The following is an 18,288-nucleotide window of genomic DNA, read 5'->3' on the forward strand; positions in this document are numbered from 1 at the left end:
GTAGCCTAGGATTTCAACAGCGGTCTGGTGGAAGATGCATTTCTCTGCCTTCACAAACAGGGAGAACTCTCGGAGTAGATGGAGCACTTGGATAACGTGATGCTGGTGTTCCCTTTCGTTGCGAGAGAAAATGAGTATGTTGTCAATGTAGACAAGGGCAAAACGGTTCAGCAACTCTCGGAGGACCTCTTCCATGAAACTTTGGAACATGGAGGGGGCGTTTACTAGACCATATGGCATTACTAGATATTCGTAGTTCCCAGCCGGGGTGATGAAAGCCGTTTTCCACTCGTCTCCCTTCCGGATTCTGATCAAGTTGTATGCACTTCTTAGATCTAACTTAGTGAATATACGGGTGTCATAGAGCAAAGCAAAGTAGAAACCCTTTGATGGCATAAAACTAAGTAAAAACACGGTTAAATAATTACTTTGTCGAGGCCTTGGAGAGGAGCCCTAACAAAACGTGTGTCTGTACCTCAGACATATCACACCCGGTTTTCTTTATTGTAAATGTCATTTTTTTCTCCTGTTTATGCTTCAGATTTGGAGTCGGGGAAGACAACTAACATTTGTTTCCTTTTTCTTTGGCATAGGCTACTTAGAGTCGCTGGGTTTAGTTAGTGATATGTTTTGTTTATTATTTTATTATATAGTTTTTTTTTCTCTCCCCATGACGGAAACAGCTCAGATTTCCTATAAATTATGAAACACAACTGTATGTGTGTTTAATATAATTGGAATTACATGGGAATAAAAACACAAATACTGTTCATGTCAAGCTGTCATTTTTTAAGCATGCATTCTTATTTTGAATATCTTCTTAATCACAAATTTTTAAAGAAACTTTACAAATCTAATTGTTATGTTGATACAACTTTTTTTAGATGATTCCTTTTGAGAAATGATCTTAATTTTAACCAATACTGAAAAAAAAAAGAAAAAAAAAAGATTTGTTTAGTAAATCAAACTTAACCTGAGAGGTGTTCTGAGAAAAGCATTTCTGGAGATCCTGTAATGTGTGAAATATATTCAGCAAACATCCAGTCAGAATTTCCTAAGGGTGGAGACTCGAGCTGCGAAGAGAAACACAAATAAAAAGAGGGATTCATAGAAGAAGAGAGAGCAGAAGGGGAAAATCACACCCTTGTCATATCTGACCATCACATGTATCTGGTTAATGTTCTTTAAAAACAAGATGGAGAGACTCTCTTATCTGTTCTTACTTTTGGGTGAGTAAAAATGACACGCATCAGTCAGACGATGTACAATTATAGATGCTGTTTAGCTATTCTTTATGAACACATTTAAAGAAGCAAATACAACATAAAATTGATCCACATCTCAGAAAGCAATGGAAATATTGTGTTTTTGTAACAGGTGTCTTTTCCATTCAGGGGAGTTCAGAAAACTTGGAAGGTAAAAAATAGTAACTAATGTCCCATTAATTAACATGCATCCAATAAAATTAACCAAAAAAAAAAAACCTTATTAATGTTGGTTAATAAAGTACAACTGCTCATAGTAAGTTCATAGTAAGTGTAGATCCATTAAAATATTAACTTCAGATTTTAATGTAGTAGTAAATGGAACTGAGTGTTTTGGATTGGAATTTCTTATCTGAACCCAAAATTAAATGTACTGAAACTTCACACATTTGAGTCTTGACCCTCTGTCTCTTTAAATGTTTTTAGAGAATTTGGCATTAAGAGGAACGGCTGTACAGTCGAGCACATATTCCACCTGGGGAGCTGCAAATGCCATCGATGGCATCAAATACACTCCAAGTTGCTCCCACACAGAATACGATCTCAACCCGTGGTGGAGGCTGGACCTGCTGGATTCTTACAAAATTTACAACGTGACCGTCACCAACAGAGATGATAACTGGCTGGATGAAACAGCTGGAGTAGAGATCCGCATCGGAAACTCTCTGGAGAACAACGGCAACAACAATCCCAGGTGAAGTTATGAAAACAGTTATGATCGTGTGGAGAACTGGATTTGAGCAGGTCACCTGATTGTGTCATGGTTTCTCTCTTTCTCTCTGTAGATGTGGTGTCACTTCACTTGCCCCAGCACGCAGTTCTGTCAGTTTCTCTTGCGGTGGAATGGAAGGTCGTTATGTGAACATGTACCTTCCTAAGATCCACGCATTCCTCACACTGTGTGAGGTGGAGGTTTATGGAACAGGTAATTTCTAACACCTCATTCTAGATTGTGTCATTCTAGATAGTGTGGTCACATTAGTGAAATTTCATGTGGAAAAACATAGGTCCATTGTCAATAACATATGTAACGCAATAGTGATATACAAAGCACAGCTCACAATGATGTCCCTTTCAAGCCCAGCATCTTTCTGTTGGTTGAATTTGCATGATCAACTTTAACATGCAGTGAAATCTGTGTGGGGAATTTTTGACATTGTGGGAAACTCCGGTATTCTTGTTCTACGAGACTGAATCCAGCTTCTTATTCATAGATTCTTATGGATGGTATCCCTTCCAGCTTAAAAATGTGATGCTTCTGCGCTTCATATTCATGTAATGTGTCATTTGTGTCTCAGTTTCATAAACTAACAACAAACTATTTTAAAGGGGTCATATGATGCCTTTTCAAGTTTTCCTTTCTCTTTGGAGTGTTACAAGCTGTTTGTGAATAGATAAGATCCCTAAAGTTACAAAAACTAAAGTCTCAAACCACAAATATTCTTTATAAAAGTTAATACTAGCCATGCCCTCCCAAAATGCCTTGTTTTAAAACAACCCCACGTTTACTGACTGTATACAAATGTTCACGCAGAGAAAGAAGGCGTAACTTTAATTCTCGCTGTAGTACTGTTGCCACCGCCGTCATGTAGTGGAGACACTTTCGTTTGGTCTTCCAAAAGAGGACACAACTAGAAATCAGCGATTAAGTTATGTTAATAACACTGTACCAGAACAGGTCAACCCAATTTTTTGCGTGTGTGCATATATATTTATAAATATATATATATTTTTTTCTTTTATCTAGCCTCCTGTGAAGAGTTCATATGACCCAGCACCTGTGAGTAGATGATGGCTACCCTGCAAAGACTCCAGATACAAAATTATGACATTTTCATTGGTTTAAGATGCACACACAGTTTGCTTGAATGCATATCTGGTATTTGTACATATTTTAATTTCAATTAGATTTAGATTTCAACTGCTCTTTCTGATACAAGCGCCTATAAAGACTATAAAGGATTTTGTCTCAATATGTGTTGTGAAATGTGTTATACAAATAAATGTGAATTACATACCTGACATACCTTTCCATTTCATTTGTAATCTACAGTATACATATTCATTTTAATACTTTTACTTCAAAATCAACATTCCTTTTGTTTTCTTCAGTAAAGGAACTAAACAAGCATATGAGAGTGAACATACACAGACAGAAGGGAACAGGAAATGCAAATAATAAAATGCAACTGATAAAATAATTATAAACATCTTGTCGTTGCATCCTTTGTTTTTGACATTAAATCAAATAACCTTTGACATTGTCTACAATAATCTACAGAATTTAGTGCAAATGCATTTGTCATTTAAGATTGATTAATGGGTGCAACATGAAAAGATTGTGTAGTGATCCTCAAAAATCATGAACAAAAGTAAACAAAGTTAAACACTAAGTAAGAATGGATATGGTTTAATGTTGAACACAAATTTCTGTGTATTGAAGAGCATGAAACTTTAGAAATGTCGCATTTTAAAAACAATAAATCAGTTACATCCCTGCATCTTGGAGTTCAAGTGATTTGCAAATGATTTGATTATGGTGAGTTTCAAATTATAAACAAAAACATCCCTCACATTTTTTTTTTCAAATGATAAGGATTTTTCTCATTATATTTGTGTATCAGCTTTAATGCACTTATCAAAATAACAAAAGCAGTCAAATGTCAGTTTTTTTTGTGACAAATATAAGTATTTAAGATTTATTATTAAACTTAGTCTGAAAACCATTTGACTTTTTATAAACAGACAAATAAGTGAATAATTGCATGTACAGATATAGCAGAATACAAAACTTCTTCACCTTGCAAATGGTTCTCAAAAGCAAAAATGCTACAAAAAGCATCATATCTTGTGAGAAGTATTTTGAAATCAACAGCCCAAAATGAGTAATTTCATTCATTAATAGCTTTATTTTCCGTGTTTGATCACACCTTCTCCATAGACCTCCACCTCACACAGAGTAAGAATCCTTGAATCTCCAGGAATTATCAGATTCACGTATCGACCCTCCATATCGTTACAAATGTAGGTGGAGGAAACACCAGCTGGAATGCTAGAAATCACAGTGCATCTAAAGAGAATCAAAGAAAACATTATTTAGACTTCTAGTCTTTCTTTATGTGTGTTTTCAGGGATTTTTATGGATATTAAGCCACTGAAAGAGGATCTCACATGGGATTGTTGTTGCCGTTGTTCTCCAGAGAGTTTCCAATGTGAATCTCCGCTCCATTTATTTTTATTCTGTTTGTTATTAAGATGCTACTTATTCTGTAAAAATAACTTTTTATTAATTTGTGAATTTGTTAATCCTGGATTGAAATCAATGGCATGTTCAGCAGACCAGAGACCATAAGTTGATGACTGTGACGTTTCTTCCAGCTGCCAAATTATCTGGAAGATGTCACAATGTCAAGAAAGAGTTTGTAAGCAAATGTAATATTTGAAAGTGTTTCAAGAGGTTTACTTAAATATATAATGCATTTCAATCAGATCTGTCTGAACTGTCGCACCTTAAGTGACCTTAAGCTTGACAAAGTCCCTTTCAAGGAATATCTGGCAACCAGAGCATTGCAACTGCAGCTGCATTCATGCAATGACTATTAGTGATTGGCTCGCTATCTGGGTATATTTCTGAAAACTACATGTGGCAAAGTGGTCTTTTTGCAGCAATATTCAACACTCAGGAGATATACAATAGACTACGCCACCCTGGGACTATACCAGGGAATCACAGTTCACTTAAAATGTTATAAGGAACCCAGGTTCATTCCACTGAATAAAATGAGCAAGAGACGTGGGTAGCAAAATAGAGTTTGTTTATTAGTACAAAAGTTTAAAATGCAGGAATAATAGTCACCCAGCCAATTACTAAGCTGGAAATCACAATCCACAATAAGGATTCACATTTACTTCGGAGCTGTAGCCTATTGGCATCAAATGGGCTAAGAGAGGGAGCAAAAGAGGAGAATCACACTAAGTGCACACACACACACCCACACTCACTCCAATACCCGTGATTTTATCAGTGGTGCTCACACAGCATAACACAGCACACGGTGAAGGAAAGCCTCACTGCCGTCGGACACACAGCTCCTGTAATTGTAATACAAAACAAAATAAATCAAAGCAATAGAAATTAATCAATAAAAAACTTATTAAATGCAGGGGAGCAAAAGAAACCCTTCCAACATAAAGAAAATAAATAAATTTCTGAATGAGCGCGGCCCTTGAACTCGTTATTTCCCAACGTACGAGGAAAAGATCTTTAAAATACAGTCACAGTAGGAGCAGGTTTTAACCAACAACTCCAAAATCGGGCCGCGCTAAATCACCCAGGACAAAATGATGAAAACACACAGCAAAAATATACAGAAAAGAAACGGAAGCAAATCCAGCAGGAACAAAACAGCAGCGTGCTTCTATATGTAGTAGGGAAATGCAGCACGCACAGTCTTAGCCCCTAACAGATAAGAAGACGATTAGTAAACTAGTTATAGTTTATGAACAGTAATCGGAAATATAAACACACATACCAAATAACGCAGCCGTTTGCCACACCAGAAAGCAGAGCTGACGTCAGTATCCACGGGATAGAAATGAAGTAGATGCCAAACAGCATATATTGGATGTCCCCACTCAAACGGTAAACACACGGGAATGCTGCGGTAAAGATAAACATAGCTGACCCCCACACCACATCACCTAAAACCTCTGGCAATATACTAAATCTTACGTACCTGGGACTAGGCAGTGTAACGAGCCAGACCGCACGTAACGGTTGTTTACAATAGACTCTCCAGTGTACGCAAAGCCCCACAAAATGACACAAGCGTGTTAAAATGCCCAAACGGCTGTGTTTTAACCACAGACCTCTGTTGAATGCCGGTAAACAGGAAGAGCGCAGGCACAGAACAGATGACGCACATCCGGCCCGCACCAAACAGCCATTTATACACACCTCCCTGCGGGAAGATAGGCTACCAATAACATGACGTCACTACAGGGAGGATCTGACTAATCTGCCACATACAGACATTAGTGATGGGAAGTTCGGATCATTTTACCGACTCGGACTTTTGAGTCTCGTTCAGCAAAATGAACGAATCTTTTTTCGAGTCATTTCGTTCATTTCGTTCATTTTAGCAAAATGTTATTAAAATATTAAGTGCTACCTCCCCAACACATCTAGTACTTACGCAAAGATGATCACACTACAAACAATACAAAAATAAAATGCTATGAGATAAAGAAAAAAATACTCATTCTTTACCTGGGTCTTCAGTCTGTGATTAGCTCATCTCACCTCTTATCTGACAAGAAGTCTTCGGGTTTAAGTCATTCCTTAATCACGTGACAGCCCCATACGCGAAACTAACGCGGTCTTGAGCCGGAAAGAGAATTGATTAGTTCATCTCATGAGTCTATCGGGTCGAGTTTGACTCGTTCCTTAATCACGTGACAGCCCCATACGCAAAACTAACGCGGTCTTGAGCCGGAAAGAGAATTGATTAGTTCATCTCATGAGTCTTTCGGGTCGAGTTTGACTCGTTCCTTAATCACGTGACAGCCCCATACGCAAAACTAACGCGGTCTTGAGCCGGAAAGAGAATTGATTAGTTCATCTCATGAGTCTTTCGGGTCGAGTTTGACTCGTTCCTTAATCACGTGACAGCCCCATGCGCTATTTCTGACATTTGTCACCGTGTTTTTGTTACTGTTTGTTGAGGATCTGTGGTTTGTTATTATTTTATAAATAAATAAAACCCTGTTATAAATAAAATTTTGATTAATTTGTCTTCTTGACTGTCTATCGGTAAATAAACACTAGGCTATATAATAATATAATAATCCAAGCTTACAATAAAAAGTATTTATAGACTAGTTTGTTCATTTTTACTCCAATTTTGAGTTTGCTGGTATAATAATTGCTTTTCCTAGGCAGACTTGACATATTGGTGTAATATATGTATAAGAAGATTGCTCAAAAAAGGACATAATGACATACATTAAAAGCAAATAACATTTTGAATTTGAATTATTAATGTTAAAGACAAATGTTAAAGACATTAAGGTTATGATAACTTCAGCTTTAACAGTTTTAACCCAGCTCAGAGTGAGGAGTTTCAGATCCTGGTGCACTGCCAGTGCAGGGGCCATGTTTTGGGAAGACTTTGACGAGAGGGTAGCAAGCTTGAGGCCTTCTGCTACCTCTTCTAAGACCTCAGATGCTATGATGGCCAACCTTGCAGAGCCACTCTTACCCCACACATCAGACCCTCTGGCCTGGTGGAGGAGATGTTCACCAGTATACACAAGCCTTTCTGAAGTCACAAAGACAAGACTTTGCATTGTGGCCACATCCGTGCCATCTGAATTTTTTTTTTCTAAAACTGGGCAGATTATCTCAGATAGAAGAACTCACAGACTCAGCCCATCCAAGGTCAGGGAGCTTGTTGTTTTTTTAATAATGTAAACATGCCTTAAAGCAAGTCCTAAAAATATAGCCACAGTGTGTTATTTATTTTAAAGCTTATTTATTTTTATTTATTTAGAAAAAGACTAGCTTGTTGTGCAATATTTTTGTTGTTGTGATTTTAAAAGGTAATTTGTTATTGTTATAAGGCTCCATAGCTTTAGTATCTCTTAATTTTCATTTATTTTTTATTCAAATGGTTTAAAATTATTTTGGGAATAGCTTGTTGTGCAATATTTAGTTTTTCTTTTTTTTATATTGTACTTTTGAAGTTCATTTGTTAAGGTTATTAGACCCTGTGGCTTTATTATCTTTTCATTTTAATTTCATTTTTAATTATTTACATTTTTATTATTTTAATTTATTTTGGAATAGTTGTCCTCTTTGTTACAAAGCTTTTCTGTAATAAACAATAAACAACTATTCAAAAGTATGTACAGTGTTTTTAATGTTTATAATGTTATAATGTTTAATGTTTATAAAAAGTGTCATATGTTACAAAAGTATGGTTTACACAGACAATCTGATTTAATAACTGCACAACTAAACCAAAACAAACAAACAGACAGAAAAAAAGATCAACATTTTAAGCATAACCAACTCTTTATTTCCACATTCAGTGTTATGGAAAAGTACCACCATGACAGAAATTAAAAACAACAATTTGAAACCAGAAATGCATCACGTTACTGTAAGAGTAAATAATACTAATAATAAATAAGTACTACGCACCCATTTTGTAAGGAAAGTTGTAAATGAACTAATTACTCTAGCCAATGTTGTCACACAGTACAAAAGAACGAAAAACCCGAAGAACCGAAAGATGAACTATTCAATTATCTGCATTCTTTTACTGTCAGTGTCTATGTTTTTAGCGTATGGGTCTGTCACGTGATTAAGGAACGACTCAACCCGAAGACTCATGAGATGAACTAATCAATTCTCTTTCCGGCTCAAATTGCATTGGGTTTAACGTATTGGGCTGTCACGTGATTGAGGAACGAGTCAAAAACCCGATAGACTCGAACTATGAACTAATCAATTCTCTTTCCGGCTCATGCTGCATTGGGTTTAACGTATTGGGCTGTCACGTGATTGAGGAACGAGTCAAAAACCCGATAGACTCGAACTATGAACTAATCAATTCTCTTTCCGGCTCATGCTGCATTGGGTTTAACGTATTGGGCTGTCACGTGATTGAGGAACGAGTCAAAAACCCGATAGACTCGAACTATGAACTAATCAATTCTCTTTCCGGCTCATGCTGCATTGGGTTTAACGTATTGGTCTGTCACGTGATTGAGGAACGAGTCAAAAACCCGATAGACTCGAACTATGAACTAATCAATTCTCTTTCCGGCTCAAGACTGCATTGACTGACAGGTGAATTACTACTACTAGAACAGAACCCATAGAATAATGCGCATGCGCGACTGAACGAATCACTCCCCGAGACGACTCGTTCTTCCCGAGTCACATTAAAGATTCGTTCAAAATGAACGAATCGTTCAAGAACGACACATCACTAACAGACATCGACTAGAACTACTCATGTTATAGCTCATGTAACAGCATCAATTTCAGTCTCAGAAAAACCTCCATGTTCAATTTGGTGAGCTACACCTGAGAAGGTGAGTTTATCCTTCTGCCAAGAGTTCTTACTAGAGCCAGGAAGTATGACCATATTAGCCCGGTCCTGTCCACACTGCACTGGCTCCCTATCAAACATCGTATAGATTTTAAAATATTGCTTATTACTTATAAAGCCCTGAATGGTTTAGCACCTCAGTATTTGAATGAGCTCCTTTTACATTATACTCCTCTACGTCCGCTACGTTCTCAAAACTCAGGCAATTTGATAATACCTAGAATATCAAAATCAACTGTGGGCGGCAGATCCTTTTCCTATTTGGCGCCTAAACTCTGGAATAACCTACCTAACATTGTTCAGGAGGCAGACACACTCTTGCAGTTTAAATCTAGATTAAAGACCCATCTCTTTAACTTGGCATACACATAACATACTAATATGATTTTAATATCCAAATCCGTTAAAGGATTTTTAGGCTGCATTAATTAGGTAAACCGGAACCGGAAACACTTCACATAACATGTACTTGCTATATCATTAGAAGAATGGCATCTACGCTAATATTTGTCTGTTTCTCTCTTGTTCCGAGGTCACCGTAGCCACCAGATCCAGTCTGTATCCAGATCAGAGGGTCACTGCAGTCACCCGGATCCAGTACGTATCCAGACCAGATGGTGGATCAGCACCTAGAAAGGACCTCTACTGCCCTGAAAGACAACGGAGACCAGGACAACTAGAGCCCCAGATACAGATCCCCTGTAAAGACCTTGTCTCAGAGGACCACCAGGACAAGACCACAGGAAACAGATGATTCTTCTGCACAATCTGACTTTGCTGCAGCCTGGAATTGAACTACTGGTTTCGTCTGGTCAGAGGAGAACTGGCCCCCCAACTGAGCCTGGTTTCTCCCAAGGTTTTTTTTCTCCATTCTGTCACCGATGGAGTTTCGGTTCCTTGCCGCTGTCGCCTCTGGCTTGCTTAGTTGGGGACACTTCATCTACAGCGATATCATTGACTTGATTGCAAATAAATGCACAGACACTATTTAAACTGAACAGAGATGACATCACTGAATTCAATGATGAACAGCCTTTAACTATCATTTTGCATTATTGAGACACTGTTTTCCAAATGAATGTTGTTCAGTGCTTTGACGCAATGTATTTTGTTTAAAGTACTTTATAAATAAATAAAGGTGATCTGACCAGATATCTTGAATTCTCTATTCCATGTCAGCATATCTGGTCGAGTCGATGCTGAGTGCCAATTTAAGTTGGCATTCTGTTGTGATTCTTGCTGTGGGTGTGGCACTAACTCTGCTGAGTGCTTGTAACAATATTTCATTTTTACTTAATTACTTTTTTTGGGATATTGGCCGTGGCCGCCAATTAAGGAGAAGAAGACGTGGAAGAGAAGGAAGAAACGAACAGCAATTACGTTAACGTTAGATAGAAGAAGCATAGAAACAAACAAACAATATGCATAATGCAGCCGCGGGTAAAAAACAGAAAGAAAAGGGTGGGGCTGAGAAGGCGAGAATTTTTTTTCTTTGGAATTTAGATACTGAAGCCGCTAAATGTGCCAAACTAACTGAAATATATACCGTTTTTTTCGGACTATAAGTCGCATCTGAGTATAAGTCGCATCAGTCCAAAAATACGTCATGATGAGGAAAAAAACATATATAAGCCGCACTGGACTATAAGTCGCATTTATTTAGAACCAAGAGAAAACATTACCGTCTACAGCCGCGAGAGGGCGTGTAGACTACAGGAGCACTGAGCAGCATAGAGCGCCGTCTCGCGGCTGTAGACGGTAATGTTTTCTATTGGTTCATTTCTCTTGGTTCATTTCTCTCACTTCATGTCAAATTAATTTTGATAAATAAGTCACACCTGACTATAAGTCGCAGGACCAGCCAAACTATGAAAAAAAGTGCGACTTATAGTCCGGAAAATACGGTAGCAATATTTTCCAGCAGCAGCACCTCGCAGTTAAATATTATTATCTGTGCAGTAAGATTAATAACTGCATAAATTAATATGATTAAGTAATAAATTTATTTCAAGACAGCATGGAATAGATTGTATAATATGATGTTATAACAGCATATTATATAAACTATTCCATGCTATCTTGGAATAAAACCTTTTTATTTTTTTAACCATTCCATCGTTATTTATTCAGGTTGAGCTTAGACCAAGAGCAGAGAAAGACACCCACTCCAGCTCAACATCTATTAAACTTCAGTGCTATTGCTATAATTTGGATGGTATAGTATCATGAGCCACAATTAAGTCTTGTGACACTCATGTCAGGCGTTATTGTTGTTGTTGTCGAGTTTACGCATGACGCGTGACGACGGTGGCAGGTAAGAGTTCTGTGGAGGACTTCACATTAATATGTAAGTAGGCTTTTGTACTTTCATCCAAAAAAAAGATAAGACAACCTCTAAGACAATGGTCTTTCTCTTCGTTGGGTTTTCAAGTGCTGTCATGCAAGAGATGTCTACAAATGTTTTAACCAAACTTTAACTTTAGCACTTCAGTATTTTGTATGCATGGCCTGCTGTGTCATATTTTCTATTGTTAAGATTACAAACCTTTCTTTATATTTTTTATAAGAGTTTCCATTTTGTTTTGTTTTATTACTATTCTGGAACGAGTGAGCCTGCTGGGAAAGACATAAAAATACAAAGTTAATTTTATTTAATTTTTTTATTTTTTTCGGAAATTCATTGTGATGTTGCTGTAAACAGGCATGGTTTATTTGCTAAGTGTCCTGGGACAGGTGAGGGAGCGAGTGGAGCTGCTCAGGGAGGACATCAATCTCCAGAGAGAGAGAGAGAAGAGCGTAAGTTTTCTCTTCTTAAGAGAATGCATAACAAATACATTCTTCATTAGCCAAGAGAAAACAGTTGGAAAAAATGGGTATATTACAGTTTTTCAATATATTTTTTAATGTCATATTGTCAATGGAATAACCTAATTTCTCTAGTTTATTTTTGTGATGCAAGTTGAAAATGAAATGCATAAGTTGTATACATTTTAATTTTTTAGTGTAATTTATTAATAAATATGAGGACTTTCTGTACATTTTGTATTTTTGTTTTTCATATTCACGTGTAATATGACAATGTTTATTACAATGTACAAATAACTCTTGTTATTTGTACATTGTAATTTTTTTAATGCAGCTTTTTCCACAAAAAATTCTGTTATGTGTTAATTTTTTTGTCTTGTACATTTTTTTTTTACACATTAAAACAAACTTTTCTATACATAACTGAAAGTACTTTTTACAACCATTTACTGCATAGCTTCGGTTTAACATCAGAAAAACAACATCAGTTTGAGCCCAGCGCTGTCTCCATGTGTTCTGGGGTCTTCAGGAGGTCAATCTCTTGGTGAATGTTCCTCAGCTACTTGGAGGATAATGGGGTGACAGTGGAACGAGGCAAATGTCAAACTCTCTAGAGAGCATCTTTATGATGTGCCATTGGCAAACAGATCAGAAACACCAGGGTCTGGATTGTGGCACCCATCACTGTAGGTGTTCACTTTTCAGAAGTTCCACTGTCAGGGCCTCGCTCCTCAGCACAAAACATTTAAAACCAGTCCAGCGTTGGTACATTCAGCTCTATCCTTCAGTACAGGGGTCTGGTCTGATTTAGGGAAGAAAGGAAAAAAGAAATTGTTTAGAGCTATGACAACATAATATGTACACAAAATATTGAGATACTTTAGTAAACTATAATAACTACTAATACCATACTGGGGAAAAACTACTAGTTGTCATATTTAAAATCTTAGAAAGGCTAGAAAGGCTTAGCTAAAGGGACAGTTCACCCAAAAATAAAAATTCCAAACCTGGAACAACTGAAGGATGAATAAATGATTACAGAATTTTCATTTTTGGCTGAACTGTCGTTTAAGTAAAAGTATTATCTTGCATACTCTAATATACTTAAGATATTGAGAGTAAAACTGTTGGGTAGTTTAATTTACAATACATCATGTTGTAAAAGACCACATTTCTTTAGTGCTGCTGTCCTGTGAGAAAGAAAAAATTAAATTTGTTCGAGTATACTTTATACTTGAAATTCACTATAGCATCTATAAAGACATCCTTCATGCTTTTAATGTGAAACTAGCCACAGCTAGACAGAACTTCTTCTCAAACCTAATAAACAGTAACTTAAATAACACTCGCACTCTTTTGCCACTGTTGAGAGACTGACAAACCCCCCAAGTCAGATTCCCAGTGATATGCTATCAGACAGCAAATGCAATGAGTTTGCTTCTTTCTTTTCTGAGAAGATCATAAATATCAGGAAGGCGATTAGCACATCTTCAAGTAATGCAGAGGTCAGACAGATTCAGCCAAAATATCAAAAAGATACTATGTCTATTTTTGAAACAATTGATAGCAAAATTCTGGAAGACATAGTGCAGCAACTAAAATCATCAACCTGTTGTCTTGACACACTTCCCACATCTTTTTTCCAAAGTGTGCTTGACTGCTTAAAAGCAGATCTCTTAGAAGTGGTGAATGCCTCACTTCTTTCTGGGACATTTCCAAACTCCCTAAAAACTGCAGTTGTAAAGCCCCTCCTGAAAAAGACAAATCTTGATAACACAATTTTGAGCAATTTTAGACCAATATCTAATCTTCCTTTTATAGGCAAAATAATAGAAAAGGTAGTTTTTAATCAGCTGAACAAATACTTAAACTGAAATGGATACCTGGAAAATTTTCAATCTGGTTTCCGACCGCATCACAGCACAGAGACAGCACTCATTAAGATAATAAATGATATTCGCTTAAATTGTGACTCTGGCAAAATATCGGTGCTGGTATTGCTAGATCTCAGTGCAGCGTTTGACACGGTTGATCATAACATACTACTAGAGAGACTGGAAAACTGGGTCGGGCTTTCTGGGATGGTACTCAAATGGTTCAGATCATACTTAGAAGGGAGAGGCTATTATGTGAGTCTAGGAGAGCATAAGTCTAAGTGGACGTCCATGACATGCGGAGTCCCACAAGGGTCAATTCTTGCACCGCTCTTGTTTAGCCTGTATATGCTTCCACTAAGTCAAATAATGAGAAAGAACCAAATTGCCTATCACAGCTATGCTGATGATACCCAGATTTACCTAGCCTTATCTCCAAATGACTAATTGACTCCCTCTGCCAATGCATTGATGAAATTAATAGTTGGATGTGCCAGAACTTTCTTCAGTTAAACAAGGAAAAAACTGAAGTCATTGCATTTGGAAACAAAGATGAAGTGTTCAAGGTGAATGCATACCTTGACTATAGGGGTCAAACAACTAAAAATCAATTCAGGAATCTTGGTGTGATTCTGGAGACAGACCTTAGTTTCAGTAGTCATGTCAAAGCAGTAACTAAATCAGCATACTATAATTTAAAAAACATTGCAAGAATTAGATGTTTTGTTTCCAGTCAAGACTTGGAGAAACTTCTTCATGCCTTTATCACCAGCAGGGTGGACTATTGTAATGGACTCCTCACTGGCCTTCCCAAAAACACCATTAGACAGCTGCAGCTCATCCAGAAACACTGCTGCCAGGATTTTGACTAGAACCAGAAAATCTGAGCATATCACACCAGTCCTCAGGTCATTACACTGGCTTCCAGTTACATTTAGGATTGATTTTAAAGTACTTTTACTGGTATATAAGTCACTAAATGACCTAAGACCGAAATATATTTCAGATATGTTCACTGAATATACATAAATCTAACAGAGCACTCAGATCACTAGGATCAAGTCAGTTAGAAATACCAAGGGTTCACACAAAACAAGGGGAGTCCTCCTTTAGTTACTATGCTGCCCGCAGTTGGAATCAGCTTCCAGAAGATGTGCTAAAACACTAGTCACATTTAAATCTAGACTCAAAACACATCTTTTTAGCTGTGCATTTGTTGAATGAGCACTGTGCAATGTCCGAACTGATTGCACTATATTTTCACTGTTTTATTATTATTATTTTTTTTAATGTAAAATAATTTTCTAACTGTTTTTAAATGTTTTTAAAAGTTTTAAAATTGCTTGTTTTATTTTTGTTATTATTTTTCTTCATGATTATTTTACTTTCTTTTATGTAAAGCACTTTGAATTACCATTGTGTACGAAATGTGGTCAATTTTTAATTTACCGAAATTTTAGTGCAAAATTTGCATGTAGACAAAAAAAAAAAAAAAAAAAACACACCAAAGGGCCTCTGGGAAATCCTAATAGGGCCCCAAATGACCAAATTACTATAGGCCCCGTTTGGGCTAACCCACAGAAAACCATCATGAAGGCCCAAATAGCAAAACAGCTATGGGGCCGGCTTAGGATAACCCACATGTGGCACACGTGGGTTTGCTCTGACCACAACTGTGCTATTTTTTCTTGGTTTCACACATTTATTTATTTTTGAACCACCAAACTAACATGAGAATTATGCCTTTTATTATATAAACTAACAAAACAATGAAAACCAATCAAATTTGAAGAAGGTTGCACATATTTATGTATTTGTATACATATTTTGTATATTATACAGTAACAAATTAATAAACTTAATTTAAATTTAATGCCTTTTTTTGGTCACACATGATGTTTCAAGAAGTTTAACTAATTTAATTTGTCTTAATGTTTAACTGGATCAAATAGATGCAAATAGTTAATAATAAACTATGTCAAGTTTTTTTAGTGCAAAAAATAAAAAAAACTGAACTGTTTTATTTATGACTGAAAAAAGTATACATCACTAATAAGTTTAAGTTAATGTTAAAACTGTAATCCAAAACACGTACATCTTCAATTTAGATCTAAATATATTTTGAATGTTGCGAGATTGACCCCACAAAAGAAGATACCAGTCAGAGTAAGGAAAATAGTGTAGCAGGAAAAAATTCCAGTTGATTCCTTGTCACAAAAAAAGTGTTTCTGAACACTTGTCAGTGTAATGGACCTGTTTCCTTGTTTTACTTCTGTCTTTGTTCCTGTTTAGCTGATTGATTATTCACTCACCTGTGTTCATTAATTCCTGTCTGTTCTTTAGTTGGTCATCTGGTCTACTAAGTTACTAGTTTGTTTGCCGAAAGTTTCCTATGTTGGGTTTCCCCAGCGTGCTTGTATAAAAGACGTAGAAGTGATTTTTACTCCTGCGTTCTCCCTGCAACTATGCAAATTGTGACAAACATTTTAAGCTTAGAGTGGGCTTATGTCTTGAGTTTGAGGCAAAAACAGCCAGAAATGTGTACAGTCTGAACCTGTATGAATTGATGGGCTCTTTGAGAAGATGATGGACTCCTGTTGAGCTCTTGATTTACATCCTGCCTGAGATCATTCAAATACACACAAAACAACATGGAAATGATCAGTGATCAGACTGATGGAAATCATGAACTAAAGGGTCTGTGGGTTCATTCTAGAGCAGGGGTTGTCAAACTCAATTCCTGGAGGGGCCGGAAGCTCTGCTGAGTTTTCTTCTGACACAGAAACCATGTAGTTTTCAAATAAGCCTGAATCACTTTGATGTGACTTTGTCACTTTGATCATTGATGTGATCATGTGTGTTTAATGAGGTTTGATTCAAACTCTGCAGGGTTCTTGCCCTCCAGGAATTGAGTTTGACACCCTTGATCTAGAGCTAGTATTGTTAACATACTGTACATATGTCTATACAGAAGATATTATGACATACAGTATAATTCATCATTGGACAAAGAACAAAAGCAACTTTCTACAGCTGTCTACACTTTGTTCTTGGTGATTTGCATAGTTTTTACAAGACTTTACATCTGATAAATCTGGTGATGTATTTTTCAGTGTTTATCTTTGTCTTTCTCTCGCTTGCTTTTAGGTGACTTCTCCCTAATTGGGTAGTTGGCATTGTTGTGTGTTGTGAATTAGAAAATCATATTATTATCATGTTGAGAATTGTTTCTGTTGAGTTTTGTGAGCTGGTGAATGTGCCACTATTCTTTTGTACCTATAGTACTGTAGGGGATTTGGTGCCAGTTTTCTTTATTGTAAACTGTTTATACTTTAAGTCAGAGAAGACTGCTGACATTTGTTTCCTGTTTCTTTGGCATTGGCTACTTAGTGTCCCTGGGTTTAGTTATATGATTTGTTTATTATTTTGGCATTGCCCAATCCTGAAGCGATGTTTCTTTACTGTGTCACTTCAAGACAGAAAAATGTATTTACTGGAACGGTAGCAAAGGGTTCAGATTTTGTTATTTGTTATCTAGTGTTGTAACACATCAATGGCCAAAACACATTCTCCTGGATACAACCTGGCAAAGCAATAAAAATTTGATTTAAAATAGACTGAACAAGAAAGGTGTAAAGGGATGAGCTCACCCATGACTTACTGGACGAATGGTTCCTGCCAGAGACCCGCCCAGTAGTCCTACCACCAGCACCCAGTCGTCCATGACGAGCTTACCAAGGCGTGGCGAGCCCCATACTCGACACGGGAAAACCCCTCTACTGCAGCAGCTCTCACCACCGTTGACGGTGCTGACAAAAAATAATACACCAAACTTCCTCCCCTGGAGGAAATGATCGCCGCACATCTGTGCCCGCCCTCTGCCCTCAGCTTAAAGGGCCATGCACCGTATCCATCTAAGCCCTGCAGGACCACCTCAGCTATCGCCAACAGAGCTAATGCAGTATCCGGACAGGCCGGCTCGGCCCTGCACACAATGGTGATTCTCCAAGTGTTTCAGGCCAAACTTCTCTGCAGTATGGATGAGTCTAGCCAAGAACACCAGGAGGCCTTTATGGAGCTGTCCACAGCAACAGATCTCTCCCTGCACTACAAAGAACACAGCACAAGCGATCAGCAGCAGCACAAACATTTTACCGCTGTGATAGTGGACCTAAATACTTTAAAGAGCAAAATTCCTCATCCTCACACGATCACTTACATGAA

The 18,288-nt window shown here is 37.2% G+C and overlaps 1 protein-coding gene and 1 long non-coding RNA gene across 2 annotated transcripts; one reads left to right on the forward strand and one right to left on the reverse strand.

Moving 5' to 3' along the window:
* The first annotated feature begins 1,399 nt into the window (after positions 1–1,399).
* LOC113072571 (fucolectin-5-like) lies at positions 1,400–3,413 on the forward strand. The gene is made up of 3 exons (XM_026245559.1): positions 1,400–1,959; positions 2,051–2,190; positions 3,013–3,413. Exons 1-3 carry the CDS (start codon positions 1,682–1,684, stop codon positions 3,033–3,035), a joined length of 441 nt encoding a protein of 146 aa, XP_026101344.1. The 5' UTR covers positions 1,400–1,681; the 3' UTR covers positions 3,036–3,413.
* A 674-nt stretch (positions 3,414–4,087) lies between these two features.
* Positions 4,088–6,307, reverse strand: LOC113072572 (uncharacterized). The gene is made up of 4 exons (XR_003280312.1): positions 6,002–6,307; positions 5,798–5,924; positions 4,437–5,357; positions 4,088–4,335 (listed from the first exon to the last, which is right to left on the reverse strand). It is a non-coding gene; the product is annotated as an uncharacterized LOC113072572 (long non-coding RNA).
* Positions 6,308–18,288: the final 11,981 nt, after the last annotated feature.

The sequence above is a fragment of the Carassius auratus genome, unplaced genomic scaffold, assembly GCF_003368295.1.
Source record: "Carassius auratus strain Wakin unplaced genomic scaffold, ASM336829v1 scaf_tig00009517, whole genome shotgun sequence".
In the NCBI taxonomy this organism is placed as follows: domain Eukaryota; kingdom Metazoa; phylum Chordata; class Actinopteri; order Cypriniformes; family Cyprinidae; genus Carassius; species Carassius auratus.